A 21,009-nucleotide genomic window follows, 5' to 3' on the forward strand; every position below is an offset into this window, starting at 1 on the left:
CTCCAAACAATCCCCATTACCTGGCCATTCGCGGTCTGGGGGCTTGACATGGTTGGACCCCTTAAAGGGGGAACCCATAAGAAAAAATACTTACTGGTCATGGTGGATAAATTCACCAAATGGATAGAAGCCAAACCTGTTAAAACGGCTGAATCCGGACCGGTGATAGACTTCATATCCGGGGTTGTACACCGTTATGGCGTCCCCCACAGCATCATCACCGGCAACGACACGAACTTCACGACCGACGAGGTAAAACTCTGGTGCAGCAACATGGGCATTAAGCTCGATTATGCCTCTGTCTATCACCCACAAACTAACGGCCAAGTTGAGCGAGCAAATGGTCTTACCATGAGCGGCATCAAACCCAGATTAGTGTGTCCTTAAAGGAGTCTAACACGCACTGGGTAGAGGAGCTCGACTCCGTACTCTGGGGGCTGCGGACCATGCCGAATCGTAATACCGGATACACACCCTTCTTTATGGTGTACGGTGCAGAGGCGGTTCTGCCCTGCGACATAATTCATGACTCACCTCGAGTGCGCATGTACGAAGAAAGAGAAGCCGAGCTCGATCGGCAGGACAGTCTGGACACCCTGGAGGAGGAGCGCGACGTGGCAAAAGCCCGTTCTGCATTCTATCTGCAACAGGCTCGCAGATACCAAAGCAAAGAAGTACGGGCCAAAACTTATAACGTTGGCGAGCTAGTTCTACGCCTGCCGGAGAAGAAAAAGACCAAGCTCAAGCCCAAATGGGAAGGTCCCTTCATTATTGACCAAGTTCTGACCGGTGGAGCGTACCGTCTGTGAGATGCATCGAATAATCGACTTGATCCGAACCCATGGAACGCAGCCAGGCTCTGAAGATTCTACGCCTAGTGTCGGACTCTATGTTCGTCTCCTTCCTCTGTCCATTTTTGCATATACATTATCTGTCTTTTTTCTCTTTCTTTCTTTTATTCTTTCTCAAGGCATTCAAGGGCCAACTTGTGCCTTGCTTGCACACTATTGACGTGCTAACCGCGCTCATTATACCTGGGGGCTTCTTACACAGAAGCTTAATTATTTATCTGGGCTTCATGCCCCGCACATGTGTTATTCTTCCGCATGTACCTTTTCTTCGCCATTATATGCATCGATATGACTTAAGTTTTGGCCAAGCTGGGTTGCCTGGCTCTTGTATTTATGCCCTACATTCCTGTTAATTTGGCTAGGGCATAAGGGGAGCACCTCTGCGCTTGTTACTGCCGGTCAGCCGGATGTGTACCTCAGACTGGGTGAAGCCGAAAGCTAGCGTTCTTACTGTCGATCGCAACCACAAATGGGTCAAGCGTCAGTTTGGTTCAATTCTTCAGAACATGACTGTCGGTGTCAAAACCGGCGGATCTCGGGTAGGGGGTCCCGAACTGTGCGTCTAGGACGGATGGTAACAGGAGGCAAGGGACACAAAGTTTTACCCAGGTTCGGGCCCTCTTGATGGAGGTAAAACCCTACGTCCTGCTTGATAAATATTGATGATATGGGTAGTACAAGAGTAGATCTACCACGAGATCGGAGAGGCTAAACCCTAGCAGCTAGCCTATGGTATGATTGTTGTTCTGTATGTTGTCCTACGGACTAAAACCCTCCGGTTTATATAGACACCGGAGAGGGTTAGGGTTACACAAAGTCGGTTACAATGGTAGGAGATCTACATATCCGTATCGCCAAGCTTGCCTTCCACGCCAAGGAAAGTCCCTTCCGGACACGGGATGAAGTCTTCAATCTTGTATCTTCATAGTCCAGGAGTCCGGCTGAAGGTATAGTCCGGCCATCCGGACACCCCCTAATCCAGGACTCCCTCAGTAGCCCCTGAACCAGGCTTCAATGACGACGAGTCCGGCGCGCAGATTGTCTTCGGCATTGCAAGGCGGGTTCCTCCTCCAAGTACTTCATAGAAGATTTTGAACACAAAGATAGTGTCCGGCTCTGCAAAATAAGTTTCCGCATATTGCCATAGAGAGAATAATATGTACACAAATCTAATCTGCTGACGTATTCCGTAGTGTGACGCACCACGGCCAATCCTTTATTCGAATCATTTTGTTGTCCCACCTCAGCGTGTCATGCGAGGCGGTTTCCTTGGCACGTCTTGTTAAAGCAGAGATCGTGTCCCCTTATTCCGGGATTCTCATCAATACGGGCGTGGGTAACCCAACCGCTTCTAGGACTCCTAGACTATAGGCAAGTCCAAACGGCCACGGAGAGGACGCTTGATATTCACCCTCTTTATAAAGGGATAAGGCTTTTACTTTTTTCCCTCCCATGCTCAATCGAATCCTTCCCCCACCTCAAGCTCAAACACCCAAGGTTCAGGTCAGGTGCTCCGAACCTTCAATCATGTCCGGATCTAGCCTTCAAGGCCAATGGGTGCCTTCCTCCGTCACGGAAGAAGACATCAAAAAGTTGAGGGAGGCCAGATATCTGACCGCCGAGGTTTTGCATCGGCTGCCTGCCCGAGGGCAGGCCATCCCCTCCCCCGAACCCAACGAGAACGTCGTGTTCGTCTCCCACTTCCTCCGAGGTCTAGGCCTTGCTCTGGATCCTTTCGTCAGGGGTTTGATGTTTTATTACAGGCTAGATTTCCATGATCTAGCTCCGGACTCCTTTCTTCATATCACGACATTTATTGTCATGTGTGAGGCCTTCCTCCGGGTTACCCCTCACTTTGGCCTGTGGCTCAAGACCTTTGAAGTAAAGCCGAAGATGATCGAGGGGAAACATGCAGCGTGTGGAGGTGCCTCAATATGCAAGATGACGGGAGCTCCATGGCCCAAAGGTTCCATTCCAGAGGTGTCTGAATTGTGGCAACAGGAGTGGTTCTACATCACGGCTCCTAGAAGTGCCAAGTGGGCGGTTGCCCCTGTTTTCCGCTCGGGCCCTCCACCACAGCTGATGTCATGGATCAGCAGAGGTCTGAGCTGGGGTCCAACCAAGGACGTGCCTATACTGCAAAGCCGCATTCGAGATCTCTTCAATGGAGATTTTAGTTTGGTTGCGGTAATACAAGTTATGCTGGTGCGTCAAGTCCAGCCTTGAAAACGCCGGCCCCTTCGCTTGTGGGAGTTCAATCCCGAGGGACAGCGTGTCATTCAAAATTTCCTTGGCCTGACGCACGAGGAGATGTACAAGTCATTCTTTGGACATCAGGTAGAGTGTCCGGAAATCACCGAGGACGTGGGCCTGAGCAGTAACCGCGCCGCCGAACAGGTAAGGAATCTTCCGGCCGAACATACTATCTCTCATTTGTTACGAAGTTATTTCTGAGAGTTCGCTTTTTGACCAGGACTGGCTAACAAAGGCGAAGTTGATTCGGTGTTCGGCCCCCCTCCCTGAGGGTTTGGACAATCCGGTATTGGAAAAGATGCTCCAGGTCGCACCTTGCCCGGAGCCCTTGAAGGAAGATACTGGGGAGGATAATACGGGTGGACGCGGGCCCCCAACGCTGCCCATTCTAACCGAGGGAGCGAGCGTCTCCATGAAGGAAGACGACCAGAGGAGGAAAAGGACTGCGCCCGGGGATTCAGAAGCCGAAGCTTCCAAACGGGAGAAGAAGTCTCCCACAGAGGGTCCTACCTTGGGGGTGCTTTTGCCGCACAAAGTCCGCGGGGGGATCAATTCTCCAACGAGTCGTAAGTGACCCGAAATACTTTAATAGTACAGGTATGCCATCTTTTTCTTCTGAGAAAATAACCACCGCATGTATCTTTGCAGTTCGGGCCTTAGCCCCTCTCAAATGAGCTCGTCTTCGGGGGATCTTCTTTCAGAGTGATGGAGAGCGAAACGCCTCCTCCGGACTCCTCCGCTCCGGAAGCGGGCGACCCCGAAGTGTCGTCGCGGAGGGCCTCTCCGAGTCCGTTGAGGCCAGAAGATAATCCCATTGACCCCCGAAGCTCCCAGTGTCCGGCTCCCGAAGAGAGCGGACAAAAGAGTCTGGCACCGTCTGGTGTGCGATCGGATGTTCTGAGGGAGTTGGTGGGGCGAGCGGCCATATCGGATGAACACCGTGTGCTGATGAATACGGTGATGGAGAGAATCTCGTCCGCCGAAAGTGGATTGCATGAAGCTTTTATGAGTCTACTGGCAGGCTTTGAGGTACGTAAAATAATGTATGATAGTCCTGCACATGCTAGGTGTGCCCTGTGTAGATAGTAGCCCCTGAGACTCTGGTTGTCGTCGGAAAGGACGACGAACAAAGGATCATATTCCCAGGTAATAACCATACTGCATCTATGTGCAAGTGATGGAAGCTCCGGTGGCTAGCCGGACTAGCGAGTTTGCCCATTTAAAACGGCAGTTGGATGCGGCAGACGCCGACATCGAGCTTGTTAACAAAAGGCTTGACGAGGCACAGGGTAAGTGTCATTATCTGGTAAATGCCACATAGTAAGAGCAGCCAAGGAACAAGCGAGGTTTGGTAATGCGGCTGTTTTGAAGGCGGCCGAAGAGTTGAAAGCCGAGAAGGCCGCGCATGGCGAGAGTCGAGATAAGATGGCCAAGATGGCCATAGAATTAAAAGCCTCCGCCGACCGTTGTCGGGTTCTTGAAAAGGAAAACCTAGCGAAGGCATCGGACCTTGAGAAGTCTGCTGCGACGAGAAAAGACATCTGCTCTGCTATGACGGCGAAGGAGGAGCTGCGGGAAGCCGGGGATATTGTAGCTGGGAAATCCTTTATGTTGCGGAGGAAGTTCGGAGATCCACGGTATGCCTCTCTGGATCGGCTGTGGAGTTCGGAGGATGTGTATATGGATTTGGCAGCGAGCACTGCCGATGCGGCCAAGTACTTCCAGGGTCAGACGGACCGTGAAGTGGACCAGCTGTTTTGCACACAATTCCATTCTCTCGAGTGTCTGCTTTCATTGACTGACCAATTAGCCGAATGGGACGAACTGAATAGGTTGTCCGGACTCGCCATGAGGTCTGTTGTGGATCGGCTATGGCCGGAAAGGCCAAAACCGAACAGCTCTTTCAGCTTGGTGCAGCAGTTCCTTGACGTGGTGCTGCGCATTAATGCGATGAAGAGGTCGGAGTGCATAGAGGGCTCACGGATGGCCTTTGCCCGTGTTAAAGCATCCTGGGCGGAGATGGATGCTACCACTGTTGCAGCGCGGGATTCGGCCATAGGTCGAATGGCTGCTGAGCACTACTTTGAAGAAGTTCTTGAGGGTGATCATTTGATAGAGACCCAGTGCTCAAAAAATATTATGTTTGAGTGACATGTAATCTCATTGTAAGCGAAATGCTTTTATAAATTTTTATAAGGCTATTTTTATACTTTTGCCTGAAAGTAATATGATGCCTCCTGGGCGGCCGTTTATGTATACATGTGTATAACCTGAAAGATTGCAGCCGTCGGCTTCAACCCCCACGCATATAATGCGGAGGTGCTCGCAAAAAACATGCGTTCACACTTAACCCAACGTCTCGGTCCTATTAAGGAGGTGATAGCGGAGCGAGCGAGGCAACCGGACTATAATGCTTTAGCACTTTCACTTAGCCATAGGAGTTTGACGGTGGGACTACTAGATAGCCCCTGGTGGCTCCGCACTCTCCCGATCCCGGGGTGTGTACATGCCTGGCCGAAAAACGGCCCTTCGTTAAGGCGGAGGAATTCTAACATTCCAACAGGTCATCGAGTGGTTGACCAGTCTCACGCTATATCATGACAGTCAGTTTTCGGCTTTCTCTACTGAAGTGCTTGTCCGGATGAACCAGGGCACAATCGCAGTAGTTCTCCTGGTGCTACCTTAGCCGGTAAAGCGGAACGTAAGGCACCAAAACACAGGAGCCGGGCAAACCCAACATTTGACCAAAGACAATGATTCGGAGCTGATGCATATAGGGCCAAACTCACGACGCGGAACACTCCCTAAGGTATTCGGTCTTTGTGGTATAAACCGGGCCTAAATAATGGCCTTTGTAAGAAGCCCCTTGTGTCCAGGTACGTGCATTGTTTTGGCGTGGTCACATGCCAAGACGTCAGCATCCTTCTCAACGGTGGATATGTATCAACAAGAGACAGTAAAAAAGGTTTACGCAGGGTCTTAATCTAAAAAGAAACCTTGGAGCGGGTCCCTGCTGCACGTCTGCGCCTGTGTCTCCATTGTGCCGTATCCTGGATGGGTGTAGCACGATGATCGTCTGTAAAAGAGAGGAATTTAGGTGAAAAAGTTGTCGTGCAACAAGATAGTTTTTAAAGGAACCATGTATAATTCAAGATGAGAAGAAAGTGCCACTTGTGTGCGCGCGTTGAGCCCCTTGTATTGAAAAATAGGGGTGTCACCATTTATTCGGTATAAATAGCGGCGCCGGACTTGATTAGTTGTGTCTGAGGTCTTGACGACCTATTGGATGCTTTCGCTGGTCCGGGCGCCTTTAGTGTGCGGCTGCCAAGGCAGCCGCACTCTCTTCGGCGCGCAGAGATCGCTTGATATTTCCGTTCACTGAAATGATGCCACGTGGACCGGGCATATTGAGTGTGAGGGAGGCGTAGTGTGGTATTGCATTAAAGCGAGCGAAAGCTTCGCATCCGAGCAGTGCTTGATAGCCACTTTGGAACGGAGCGATGTGGAAGGTTAAATGCTCGCGACGGAAGTTATCGGGGGAGCCGAATATAACTTGTAGTAGGAGGGAGCCCGTACAACGAGCCCCTGGGCCTGGCGTTACTCCTTTAAAGGTAGTATTGCTATGGCAAATTTTTGTTGGGTCTAACCCCATCCCGCGGATTGTATCCTGATATATTAGGTTTAGATTGCTGCCACCGTCCATCAAGACTCGTGTGAAGTGATATCCGCCAATTACTGGGTCTAATACCAGGGCAGCCCATCCTGCGCGTCGGATACTTGCTGAGTAATCGCGATGGTCGAAAGTGATCGGTTGAGACGACCAGTGGCAGGACTTCGCGGTGATAGGCACTTGGGTATATTTTCCTGGGAGTGCCGCGTTGTTTTTTCCCTTGATCACGTGTAACACGTTTACTGTTTTGACTTCTGGTGGAAATTTCTTTTGTTCCCCAGTGTCTTGCTTGGGAGGCTCGTCCTCGTCTTCACTTGGTGTATCCTCCCCCTTGTGTACGGCGTTGAGCTTGCCGGACTGCTTGAAGACCCAACATTCTCTGTGGGTATGATTAGCAGGTTTACCAGGGGTACTATGGATCTGACATACTTGGTCCAGAATTTTGTTGAGGCTGGACAGTTCATCCCTGGTGCCTTTAGAGGGGGGCTTTTGACCTGGCCGAGAGCTTTTGAATCCGGTGTTTACTACCGTGCCCTTCGTGCTGTCTTCTTTATTCCGGCGTTTGTTATTGCTGTTGCGTCATGATTTCCCGTTTCCATCTCTAACTTCAGATGTACTGGGGTCGCTTGTGCTGCATCTGGCTAGCCAGCTGTCCTCATCCGCGCAAAAGCGGGTCATGAGGCTTGTTAATGCGGTCATCGTTCTCGGTTTATTTTGGCCGAGGTGTCTGGTGAGCCATTCGTCACGGACGCTATGCTTAAAAGCTGCCAAGGCTTCGGCGTCCGGACAGTCGACAATCTGGTTCTTTTTAGTAAGAAACCTGTTCCAAAGCTTTCGGGCTGACTCTCCGGGTTGTTGAGTTATATGACTCAAATCGTCCGCATCCGGAGGTCGGACATAAGTCCCTTGAAAATTTGCCCGAAAGGCGTCTTCGAGCTCTTCCCAACTTTCAATGGAGCTTTCGGGGAGGCCTTTAAGCCAGTGACAAGCTGGCCCTTTGAGCTTGAGGGGTAAGTACTTGATGGCGTGGAGATCATCTCCTCGAGCCATATGGATATGAAGGATGTAGTCCTCAATCCAGACCCTAGGGTCTGTTGTTCCATCGTATGTCTCTATGTTTACGGGTTTGAATCCCTCTGGAAATTCATGGTCCAGCACCTCATCGGTGAAACATAAGGGGTGTGCGGCACCCCTATAGCTGGGTGTACCGCGTTGTTCGGATGTTTGTTGTGTTGCATTGTATGCTGGGGCGCGCTTGCGTGGTCCATAGATGGATCTTGTTGCGCCATCCTTTGGGTGCGAGCCCTCGCATGGGTCGCATGTTGTATTGTGAGTGGCATTGTATGCCGCTCTGTGTTGGTAGAGGGGTCGTCTATCCCGCCAGGTGACTGCTTTGATATTTGGTTGTGGGGGGTCTGAGGCCTCCTCATCGAATTCAGGTAGCAGCTTCCGCTTTGGGTAGCTCTTGGAGGGGCGATTGTCGTAGTACCTCGCTGCTGTCTTGAGTATTTTACTCCATCTGATTTGGAGTGTGTCTTGCGCAGCCTTGAGCCTTTGCTTCTGCTTTTTAAGACTCCTCGTGGTGGCAACAAGCCTTTTACGGGCATTCTGCTGCTTCGGGTGCCTGTCCGGCGTTATGTCGTCCGGACCATTATCCTTGATAGAATTTGTTTGTTCAGTTTGATTATCCGGATTGCCGTTGTCCGGCAGCGGTTCACCCTGCTCCAGCGCTGGGTCTGTGTGATCGTTATTTCTATCGAGGAGGGATTTGGGGCGGCGCTTGCGTCGCCGCTTTGACTGCTTCTCGAGGGAACAAGCCTTAGGTGCGTCCTTCCGCTCCTCGTCTTCATCTTTTGGTGCGTCCACCATGTATATGTCATATGATGAGGTGGCTTTCCAGGGCCCAATAGGCGCTGGTTCTTCATCGTCTCCTTCATCGGCGTCCATACCGTCGATGTCTTCGGAGTCGAAGTCGAGCATGTCGGTTAAATCGTCGACAGTGGCTACAAAGTGGGTGGTGGGTGGGCTTTGAATTTCTTCATCATCCGTATCCCAACCTTGCTGACCGTAGTCCGGCCAGGGCTCTCCTGATAAAGAAAGAGACTTTAGTGTCTTTAGAATATCACCGAAAGGCGAGTGCTGAAAGATGTCTGCGGCAGTAAACTCCATGATCGGCGCCCAATCGGATTCGATCGGCAGGGGCGCGGAGGGTTCGGGGTTCGGAGAGGAGTCCGGCTCCTTGGAGTCACGAGTCTCGCGGAGTGCGGGGCTGGTGTTCGGCTCGATCGCCGTTGGGATCGCAGCCCCCGAGGCGGCTTCCAACCACCCATCCTCGGTCGGTGCAGTTGGCTCCGAATTAAGGGTCGAAGCCGATGCGGGTGCGGCCTCCAGGGCACTGTTCGGCGGCAGAGCTAGATCATGCTCGTTGTGACAGTGCGGCGTATTCGGCAGTGGCTCGAATCCGTCGAAGATCAAGTCCCCGCGGATGTCAGCCGTGTAGTTTAAACTTCCAAATCTGACCTGACGGCCAGGGGCATAGCTTTCGATCTGCTCCAGATGGCCAAGTGAATTGGCCCGTAGTGCGAAGCCGCCGAAGACGAAGATATGTCCGGGGAGGAAGGTCTCTCCCTGGACTGCATCACTATTGATGATCGTAGGAGCCATCAAGCCTAACGGCGACGACACAGAGGAACTCTCAATGAAAGCACCAATGTCGGTGTCAAAACCGGCGGATCTCGGGTAGGGGGTCCCGAACTGTGCGTCTAGGCCGGATGGTAACAGGAGGCAAGGGACACGAAGTTTTACCCAGGTTCGGGCCCTCTTGATGGAGGTAAAACCCTACGTCCTGCTTGATTAATATTGATGATATGGGTAGTACAAGAGTAGATCTACCACGAGATCGGAGAGGCTAAACCCTAGAAGCTAGCCTATGGTATGATTGTTGTTCTGTATGTTGTCCTACAGACTAAAACCCTCCGGTTTATATAGACACCGGAGAGGGTTAGGGTTACACAAAGTCGGTTACAATGGTAGGAGATCTACATATCCGTATCGCCAAGCTTGCCTTCCACGCCAAGGAAAGTCTCTTCCGGACACGGGACGAAGTCTTCAATCTTGTATGTTCATAGTCCAGGAGTCCGGCTGAAGGTATAGTCCAGCCATCCGGACACCCCCTAATCCAGGACTCCCCCAATGACCATCACTCAGAATTCAGTGAAGAAGAACCATTACTACCTCCATGAGTATTTGATCGCACCTGGGCTATTCTGACTCATCTCTACGGTGAACATGACCTCAAGAAGATGGGCTACAAGCAGGACTTTGACTGATCTTAGCCACCTTCTAAGAAATTCAAGAAGGTCAAAGTTCCTTAGTTGGTGGCCAGCTCTTATTCTTCATCGCGCGAGACTGGTGAACATGAAGACTTGGACGACACTGCAACAGGCCCTACTTCAACAACCGACCCCAACAACGCTGGCGCTCCTCCATCGACTCAGTGATGATATTCTTCAGGGGTGTTAGTCCTCACTTTTCATCCCTTTTGGTCATTCGATGACAAAGGGGGGATTTGAGTTAGTCTTCAAGCGGGTCTATTTATATGGGTGTTTTTTTGCTAAGTTACAACTCTCGTTCTTCTGAAGATTTGTTGGATTGAGTTGTAAACTTAAGTCCGATGGTGGTCTGATACTTTTTGTTGTGTTCTTCTGCATGCTATTTCATCATGCATGATAATGCACGCATGCTGAATTACATCAGCCACCATATTTCATCATGCATTTCAAATTCTTCATACCATATGTTAAATGCGTGTATGAATTACAAGATATAGGGGAAGATCTCCATGATTCTACTCTTCAAATGTGCATTGCTTCAAAAGCAAATTCCTCACTATGCACATCTTCAAGGGGAGTTTCTTCTATATCTTGCAATCAAATTCCTCAATATCAGTATTTACACTTCATATGTTTATCCCCATTGAAAACTTAACCTATATTGTCATCAATCACCAAAAAGGGGGGAATTGTAAGTGCATCTAGTGCCCCTTGGTGATTTTGGTGTATTGAAGACTTATAGGTTAAGGGACTAATGTATTTGTGATTGTACATAGGTCTATAAGTCTATGAGGAGTTTGATATTTACAGAGAAAGTCGACCCCTAAAAATGAATGTCTTCAACTGAAGACTTTGTTTTTTCTGAAGACTTTGAAAGTGAAGAAATTGGTGTGATCCTGAAGATTTGGTATTTATGTGAGGAGCATGAAGCATGAAGACTTTTGTTTTGTAGTTTCATTTTCTCCTTCTTGAGTCATAGGAAACACCGTACTGTTAAAGGGGGTCGAGGTAAAACTAAGGAAAAGTTTCCAGGTGATGCTCATCTCAAAACCCTACACCTACCAATCCCTTCGAGTGATGCCATTGGAAATCTCATACAGTTTAGCCAATTTCTTCAGTGATAGAGACGAAGATCTTCTGGTCTCTGAGGAATTTGTTCTGACTGAGGAGTTAGGAATTCGCCAGTGCGGATTGACTACAAGTAAGGAACATGATAGCCCTGAGGAATTTGAACCTCGGATTTCCGACCATTGTTGTGCTATGTGCCAGCTGTCCCAAGATATCTACCCACCTAACGGTCATATCATTGAAGGGCATTTATGTCTTATCATGTCGGGTTGCTCCCTAGGCTATAAATAGCCGCCCCCTACAACCACTAGCTGGTTGGTTGCTCCGCGAGAAACTGACACTTGTCATTGAGAGCATCCCATCCTCCGAGGACTTCAAGCGAAAATCATTAAGTGAGGAAAAAGCCAAAACCCCAAACCAAACACCTTCAAACCCAAAGTGATTAAGCATCACTGAAGAGATTGTTCTTGTGTGGAACCGACGCTTGTTACCTTTGAGGACTGTGCATCCCCCAGACGGTTAGGCGTCATGGTCTAGAGTATCCAAGAGGAAATTGTGGATCGCCGAGTGACCGAGTCTGTGAAGGTTTGGAAGTCACCTGAAGACTTACCACGAGTGATTGGACGAGGTCTGTGTGACCTTAGTTCAAGAAGAATACAGTGAGGACTGTGTGTCCGGGACTATGTGTCCTCATGTTTGAATACATAGACGCTCCAACTAGACGTACAACTGTCACAGCAGTTGGAACTGGTCTACCAAATCATTGTCTTGACCGAGCTAACTGGTTCTATTTCCTCAACCCTTTCATGTCCTCATTCTGTGTTTGTTGTACCTGATCGTTACTGTTTGAAGACTTTGACTGAAGACTTTCTCAATTTCCTCAGCTCAATTTCTTCAGTCAGTTTGTCTTCAGCCTGCTTATCCCGTGTTTACGCTTTCTGTACTCTGTGCTTGTTTTCATTTCATCATGATGACTGTGCTACTACTCCGTTATGTCTACATGTGAGTACTTATTCCGCTGCAAGTAGTTCTTCGCTTAGGAATTTCCTCACCCTAAAATTCCTTAGTGAAGAATTCACAAAAATCGCCTATTCACCTCCCTCTAGTCGACTTAACGCACTTTCATAGACTTGCTCATATGGACGTACTCGTCAATGAGATCACCAGGCACTCCGTATGCAAGTATTCGAATGGCGGTAATGCATTTCTGATAAGTGGAGAAACCAATCTTTCCAACGACATCCTCTTTGCACTCGAAATAGTCATCGTAGCCGACCACCCCCTGTCTAATATGGTTGAAATGATGCCTACTCATACGGAAACGCCGCCGGAATTTTTGATGTTTGAACAACGGATTTGTTGTATCAAAGTAGTCCTTCCAAAGAAGGAGATGGCCGCTCTCTCGGTTACGATTCAACGCCGGAAGGTGGCCCGGAATGGAGCCACGGAACAACGGCCGTTGGCTATTGAGGTGGTGATGGACCAACACGGCAGCCAATATCTCCTCCTCGTCATCCGAAGACGAATCGTCGGAGTTGCAAAGGAATTTGTGAAAAAAGAACTCGTTGGCAGAGTCCATTGTGTACCTTGGCAAACTGTCGAACAACTTGCGGGCGTCGACGAAGGAGACAGCTGGCGAAGGGAGTCGCGACGCGCACGGACCAGCTAGCTGCCCTGCCGGCGTCCGACGAGCGTGCCCGTGAGGATCTGGCCGGGGCGGCGAGGCGACTTCTTGGTCGTGGTCACGGCTATGTCGGGGGGGGGAGCGGGACTGGGAAGTTGTCTGTTCCCCGATGACAAGACGGCGGTGGCGGGCGACGTGGGAGGTGGCGGCGTTGCTGAGCGGATGTTGCGGCGCCGGCAGCTGGCAGAGTCACCAGAAAAAATGGGCGACGGCGGCGACGACAAAGGAGGTGGGTGAAGGTTTGCTATTGGATGGGAAGAGGCCAAGGTGCCACCAACCAGCCGGCCCGGAAGGAGGAGAAGGCGAGCGCGCACTGGTTCGTCTCGTGTCCGCGTCGACGCAAATTCGGCTCAAAAATGGACTGAGAATGGGTCGTCCGCGGACAAAAGGCGGACGCACGTCCGTTTGTATCAACGCGTTAGGCCGACTTTTATGTCCGCGCCGATCCAAACGGACGTCCGCGGACAAAATGAATCGCCCAATTAAAATTGCTCTAACGCAATCAAAACAGGACGGTAGGGGCATCTAGCAAACAAATGCTTCATTTAATCGGAATTGAACACTGCACATTCGCCGGCTTCTTTTGAACTCAAATTCCCAATTTGGTTTTCCCGCCGTATCCCGGAGAGAACTGGTCCTTTCTTAAACCCCAAAGAGCGATGCTATTCTTACGCAATAGTTTCACAAAATTCTTGCCCGCTACTTTTTGTTTGGGCGGTTATTGGCTCTCTCCCACAGTAGGTTGTAGCTTTTTCATGGAAGCCGTTTCGTAGGAATAGCAATTTCTAACCCAAAACGAGCGAGTAGGGCCATAATATATTTTGAAAAGTAAGGTCTGACCGTAGCACCACCCTAGCAGACCAAGCATGCACCTGCTCCTCGTGTCTATGACACAAACAACGTTGCACAGAAAATGAAGCAGCTAGGTAGCACATGGCCGGGTCAAGCCGGGCATGATGGCTGTGCCCGGCCCAGAGCCGTCTGACACGCACTAGTGGGAGTAAAATCCTTTTAGTTTTCTCAAAAAGATATTATAGTATTTCCTTCGTTTCGTTTTAGTCTGCATATAAAGCTTGGTCAAAGTCAAGTTTAATAAAGTTTGACTAATTTTATATTAAAAAATATCAATATTTACAATATGAAATCAATATTTTCAAATACACCATGAAATGTATTTCCATATTATATAGTTTTATATAGTTTTAATACGTAGTAGAAGTGAACAGCTCGATGTTCAAAAAAAAGAGAAGCGAACAGCTCGAAATAAAAAAGGGTAAAATAAATAGCATTCGTATACTAGCAGCAGCAGCAGCGAGCGGTAGAGAGACAGGTGGTGCGGACGGTCGCGTCGATGGAGCGTCTCTTGACCGCTCTCTGCCCGGTCCCTGCGGCGCACGCGCAGCCCGTCTCTCCGTCCGTCGTCCACTTCATGTCAGGCCAACTCCATCGCGCGACTTTAAACGAATGTCCGTTTTATTTAAATTTTGTTCGTCTGGGTAGAGATTTAGGGTCGTATCCGGGCGTATCCTGGGATACGGTGGTCGTGCGTCCAGCACGCGGACGCATCCCGGCCACATCATGTCCGCGTATTATTTCTTTGCAAGTCCTTAACTCTATTTTATCATTCATTTTTGGTACATAAAAAATACATCATCATATTTTGACTAGTAAAGCAAGACCAAAGAAAACAAGAACCACAAAAATACATTTAGAAGATACTCAACTTCCATAACTGCTCCCTTGAGTTGGGTTAGGGCCTTCTCGATGCACTCGTTGATCTGTGGAGGAGGAGGCTCGATCTGACATCCTCCTTTCTTCTTCAAGCCAGAAGTTGATGTTGCTTCCTCCTCACACCTAGTCTCGTGTCTAGTCTCTAATCTAGCAACAAGTGCACTTGTCCCATTTACAGCCTCTATACTAGCTAAAAGTGCACGAACATGTACTAAAATTCGCTCTATCAATATATCGATGTACTCTTCTTCCCAATATCAAAATTTGCATCCATTCTACACAACAAAATTTGAAGTTAGCACAACTAGTCAAATCTAGAGCACAAACCGAAGCTAAAAAAAGCGCATACCCCATCGTTTAAGCACTTGATAAACACCCATCCGGAATGTTCCGGCGTTGTAGACACGCGGCGCACGATTGGGCAGTTGTCGCACTTAATGAGTGGCAACGGTGCGCCAGCGAGCTTTTGGGCAAGCACCGAGCTCGGCCGGCCGCCATTCGTGTATCTGTCGGCGGACCACCGATGGTGCAGATCCGAGCGGCTAGAGGGGGAGCCACTGCCTGCATGTGGCCTTGCGGCCCTGCCATGGCCTTCCGGCGAGGTGCCCGGCCAGTCCATGGCGCGGCCCGGCCTCCCATAGCCGGCCGAGCTCAAAACCGACCGGATCCGCCCCAAAACCGATCGGCGGGTGTGCAAACCAGGTGGCCGTGGTTGGGTAGCTCGGCAGCGCCGAGGGGAAGGGGTTGGGCGAGCTCGCGTCCGAACTGCACGGCTGCAATGGCAGCGGCGGCGACGGCGGTGAAGGGAAGAATGAGGAAGAGTGGAGGGGGTGCGGCCGGAGGGAGGAAGGGGGCGGATAGAAAAAGGCCTGCGTTGTGCCACCGACGGGCGGGTCAGGAGAGGACACGCGCAGACGACCCGCGCGTCCGCGTGGTGTCCGTTTCACTTCAAAAATGGCGCAAACTTGAGCCACGGATGGGGCGAAAGCGGACACAAAACGGACAAAAGTCCGTTTGCGACCGCGCGCTGGGCCGTTTCGTTTGTTTCTTTTACCCCAAACGGACGGGCAGGATAGGGTCTTGCGGTGGAGCTGGCATGAGGGTTTCACCTCACCTCACCCGTCATCCACCTCACCCATCGCCGTGTGAGTGACGCTCTGGCTCCGGTCCGATTCGGCAGGGCAAAGAGCCGAGGTACGCCATGGGCATGTCAAGTCACCATCGGCGATCGGCCGGTGGTCTTGGCTGCCTCGTAGACCGCGAACGGTGATACAATCGTCGCGTCACCCTCGTTTATTCCTTGCTGCAGGCTGCGTCATCACGCGCGGCGCACACCGTGTAGTTAGCCACGCACGCGTCCCTATACGCACCCGTACGGGGCGTGCGCCGATGCCGGCCGGGACAGGCAGGGAGGGAAGTCGTCGGCCAGCCGTCCGGTGGCGGTGCTTCATGAGGTTTGAGTTCATTCCGGCACGGGCACGGGGCTCCCTGTGTTGTCCCCTGCGCAGCGCAGGGTGGGCCGGTCGTACGCTGCGGCTGCGGTGGATCGATCGCACGCACGGAGCCGCGTAGGTGGGCAGCCACTGTTGACCGTGACGCACGCGCATAGCTGTCTGGCTGGCAGCATAAACGCGATCCATCCGTGGGCCGGACGCACGCAGGATACGGCGCGAATCGAATAGCTCGCCCGTTCCGTCCGTCCCCGAGCGAAGAGTAGATAGATATAGATAGATAGATATTCGGCGCCGTCCACGATCTATATATATCTTCTTCTATCTATAGGATCCGATCAGGATCAGCCACGGCTAAATCTGTGGAGCATTCAATAAATCTGCGAGCCAAGGCCGATTTGGCGCTCGAGAGCAGCATGGCTACAATTGGAATGAATCTGCGCCGTGTCAGGGGAGCTCATCATCGGCACCACGTAAACGGCGAAACCCGACAAAGCGAACCCGGGCTGAACCCTGAACTTCTGCCACCCACCCTGCTGCCTCATCCCCTCCCTCCTCTCCTCTCCTCTCCTCTCTCTCTCTCGCAAAACGGTGCAGGAGTACTAGTACTACTGTAGCGACGGAGGGAGTAAATGGCCCCTACCCCTGGCCCTGCCGGCATTTATTTGGCGCGGAAAACTATGAGAGCGATCGACCAGAGCCATGAAGAAAGGAACGAGGACGAGAGGGAGAGCATGCAGTGTATGCCGATGCACGAGAGAGAGAGAGAGAGAGAGGGGGGGAGGAGGCGCCGCCCCGTGCCGGCCCCGGCCAGGCTTTTCTCGCCTCTCGCCACTGGAAAGCCCCTTAACTTTTGGGCTGGGTACGTTACGTTGGGGTCGAAATTATACGCGTCCGTCCAGGATCAGATCAGGGCCCCCTGTGCGAGAGAGGAAGGATCATCATCATGATCATAGCCCAGCCCCAGCCCCAGCCCCAGCGAGAGGAGAGGAGAGCAAGCAGCAACTTGGGCGAGAAAGAAAGAGAGAGGACGGGGGCGAGAGGGGCATCATTGCATTGCAGTGGAACAGAGTTATTCCCTGCCAAGCCATGGCCGAACATGATTCCAGCCAAGCCAAGAGAGCTCCCTCACATGTTGCTACACCCCTCCCCCGCTCCCCTACTCCTAATCTACGGTGAGGTGTGGAAGCAATCATCCATCCATCCCTGCCTGCCTGCTTGCTTGCTTACTCCTCCGCTGTGTCAAATCAGCTTAATTCTTCCCTAGCTTAGCTAGCGGACCGTAGTAGTAGCAGCAGAGAGAGGAAAGAGTGGAGGGAGATTCACGGATTTGAAAACTGGATAATCTCAACTTTGCATCTGGCTTTCGCTTCACCGGCCTGGCCAGGCCTATGATTAGATTAGATGGATTGTAATCACTGTCATCGCGTCAACCGATGTGGAAGCTAATCATCCCTAGGGTAAGCACCGCTATTATCCTTCTCATCAAAAGTTGCATCCTTATGGCAGATCTTCCTTTTTAGTAGTAGTATCAAGAACGCTTGTCATGTGGAATTATGATGATCACAAATTGTTTCTTTCAGAGTAATATATGCAGCTAATCGAGCTCTCTCTCTCTCTCTCTCTCTCTCTCTCAGCCACGCAACAATTCCACAATAATCACATTATTTTTAGTCTGAGCGAGGCTCAGGCTATGCATACTACTAGCTTCAAGGCCACAAGCTGGTAATGAACAACACGTGAAGTGTGTATTATTGCGGATTGATTGGGCCGGATGGATCCTGTAGAGGCAATTGTAGTAGGCCGGGGACGGGGACGAGGTCATAATAAGTTCAGGTACATGTACCCAGAAGGGAGGACAGAGCCCTTGTTAGTAATTGCGTGGCACTAATGACATCGTACGTACGTATCCGAACCAAAATCCCTGGCTCCATCAAGTGCAGGGATCAAATCCGGCGTCCCACTTGGGCCGGATTTAATGCAAACCCATGGACAGAAGCAAGAGAAAGTACCCGCCCTTCCCTTCTACGGCCGCAATCAAGTGTAGGCACGGAGGGGACACATGCAACAACTTGTCACTGCCAATTCCTCTCTCTCTCTCAATCTATCTCTACATCGTCGTCGTCCTCGTCGACACCTAGCAACAAAAACAAAGATCTCCTTCTCGCCAAACCTCTGGCATCTCTCTCTCACTGCCTTCGTTTCATCAGTAACGAAGAAGATCGCGGCGGATTAAGACGACGACGACGGTGGATCACATCACATGCCGTGATCTTTCTTTAATGCTAGCTAGCCTACGACGGTCAGCTCCGGGGAGGTACGGTTGTTGGTCTCCTCCTCCTCCTCGCCAGATTAATCAAATCGGGGTTTATTCTCGGCCTCGCCTTGCATCATGTGGAGTGGTTAGCGTAGCTACAAACCCAAAGCCAAGCTACGAGAGCTAGAAAGAGAAAGAGCGGCCTTTCTCCCCCTAGGATATGAGCTTTCTCATCTTGTCTCCGTCTTTTTGGAGGCTTTTCGCTGGTTTTTGTACCAGAAAATGACTTGTTTGGCAGTTTGATGAGTTACGGTTGGGGCCGCTGCAACTACGCCTTCTCTCCCTCCTCCTTTCTTTATGACACACCGCCGGAGAACTCCCCCCTCGCCGGAGCCCGCCCGGCGGTGGCATCCCGCGCAACCGCAACGCGCACATTCGGCCGGAGCGGAGAACGGATAAACCAGCTTTAGTGATGCTACTCGGTCGCACACTGTGCCGATCAACATAGTACATAGTAGAGGACAAGAAATCAATGTCTGTAATTGCACCATTACTCTATCTCTCCTTGCACATGTGTAATATATCTAAGAGAGGAGCGAACCAAAGATGATGTTTTAAATGTACAAGGCCGATCTATGGTGACGGAGATAGAAGGCGATAATAAGCAACAAAAGGTATAATGCTAAATAAAGATGATTAACCAGACCTTGGTTGTTTGTGATGCATGGAGGCGGAAGCGAGGAGCAAATTAATCAGGGAGCGCGCGGCTAAAACATGCACCTTTCTCTTTCTCTTCACTACTCGGATGTACAAAGCCATGGGTCTAGGCCCTCGCCGCGGCTGCTCCGGGAGGCGCCGTCCGGTGGCATGTCGGTGCTGGCTGCCGCCGACGACGATGGCGCGCCGGTGTGGGGCGGGTAGTTCAACTTGCAGCTGCCGCCGCCGCTCCCGGACGCGCCGGCCCGGACCACGCCCGACAGCTCGTCGCCGCCCTGGTGGACGTCGCTTCTTTGTTGTTGGTGCATGTGCATCCCCTCCGAGACCATCATCCCGCCGTGGGTGAGCCCCATGCTGCCGCTGCCGGCGCCTGGCATGAACTCCGACGGCGATTGCTCGTGCAGCCTCGATGCACCATGCGACATGCCGCCGAACATGTGCTGCGACGAAGGCTGCGTGGAGCCGAGGAGGTTCTGGAAAGACAGGTAGTTGCTGCTGTGGTCCTGCATCCGCAGGAGCGCCGAGGACGTCAGCTGGAAGTCATCTCCGGCGACGCCGCGCTGATTGGCAGACGCTGTTGTGGTGGCGGCGGCCGTGGCGGGCGCCCTGGCATTGGCATTGGCGATGCCCATGTTCGACGACGGAGGTGTTGACGAGGACGGCGACGTGAAGGGCGCGAAAGGCGAAGGTGCCGTCTGGAGCTTCTGCGCGAAAGGACGGAGGAGGTACGGCGGCAGCGAGGAGGCTGGATCGCCGGCCGCACCGGCGGCGGAGCGGAGGGCGGAGGACGAGAAGATGTGGTCGAAGCGGGAGTTGAAAGACCCACCAGGCCCCCCTGCGCCGGCAGCGAAGGGCGGGTTAGGGATGCCGGTGAACTCCTGCACCATGGCGCGGAAGTTTGAGGTGTCGGTGGTGAGCACCGTCGTGGGTGCACGCCGCGACGCGCGCGCCCTCTTCCGCGACCCCCTGGGCGGCGCCGTCGCAGCCGCAGCCGACGGATCAGGCGCCTGATGCGCGCTCGCGCCGCCCATGCCCGCGTCGGGCGGCCCGACACGCGACGACGAGGAGGCCGGCCCCGCCATGAACTGCGCCGACCAGGACGCCTGCTGCTGCTGCTGGTGTTGCTGGTGGTGCTGTTGCTGTTGCTGCTGCGGCGGCGGCGGGGCGGAGGCGAAATCCTGAAGGCCGTAGAGCGATCCGTGCATCGAGAAGGCCCCGGCCGCGGAGGGCGAGGGCGTGGGCCGGAGCAGCGCGGAGAGCGGCGAGGAGTCGACGCCGCCGCCGCCCCGCGAGTCGAAGTCGTCGTCGCCGCCGCTGGACGACTGGAGGCTGCCGCTGTTGCCGGAGTCCATGGCGGCCGACAAAAGCAGCAACGCCCTCGTCCTTCTCCCTCCCCCGCGCACGCGCTGGTGCAACCCTCCAAGAAAGCGAGGCCAACTACCACCACCAAACCGCTCACTGACCACAAGTGGCTAAAAAGAGCGGATCTTCCATTCCACAAGCGCCCGGCCCTCCTGACTGCGCGCGTGATCCAGCCGGAAGACGAAGGGGGGAGGGAGGAAGGAAGGAAGAGAAGCTTTGGTGTGAACTGGCGGCGTGGTATAAAAGGGGGGAGCGGGGGCGGGGGCTGCTGCTGCTGCTGGTTCGGCGCACGTTCCACCCACCCCCGACGCGAGGAAGGGGACGGACGGAGGGGAGGTTTGTTGTTGTTGCGGCGTGTGTGTGTGTGTGCGCGCGCGCGCGAGTGCGACTCGGCTGGCTCTGCGCGTCTGTGCGGTGCTGGTTTGGTGAACTACATTGTTCCGCGTCCATAATTAGTCACCGGGAAAAAGGAAAAGCTGCGTGCGTCGCAGCTGACGATGGCTGGACCCTGCCGCAGCGATCTGGAGGTTTTGTCTCCGGGAAACCAATACTCCATCTTCATGATTTATGATTTTCTTATGGCCTCTGAGAACGTAGTAATTAGAAAAACGTAGGAATAGAGTATCATGCCCT

General features: G+C 52.2%; 1 protein-coding gene across 1 annotated transcript; it reads right to left on the bottom strand.

The window, feature by feature from the left end:
* Positions 1 to 18,830: 18,830 nt before the first annotated feature.
* LOC125509185 (uncharacterized) lies at positions 18,831 to 20,785 on the bottom strand. Its single transcript, XM_048674097.2, has one exon. It carries the CDS (start codon positions 20,364 to 20,366, stop codon positions 19,095 to 19,097), a length of 1,272 nt encoding a protein of 423 aa, XP_048530054.1. The 5' UTR covers positions 20,367 to 20,785; the 3' UTR covers positions 18,831 to 19,094.
* Between the last annotated feature and the right edge of the window lie 224 nt (positions 20,786 to 21,009).

This window comes from Triticum urartu, chromosome 5A (assembly GCF_056163025.1).
Source record: "Triticum urartu cultivar PI428250 chromosome 5A, HENAU_Tu73, whole genome shotgun sequence".
Classification (NCBI taxonomy): domain Eukaryota; kingdom Viridiplantae; phylum Streptophyta; class Magnoliopsida; order Poales; family Poaceae; genus Triticum; species Triticum urartu.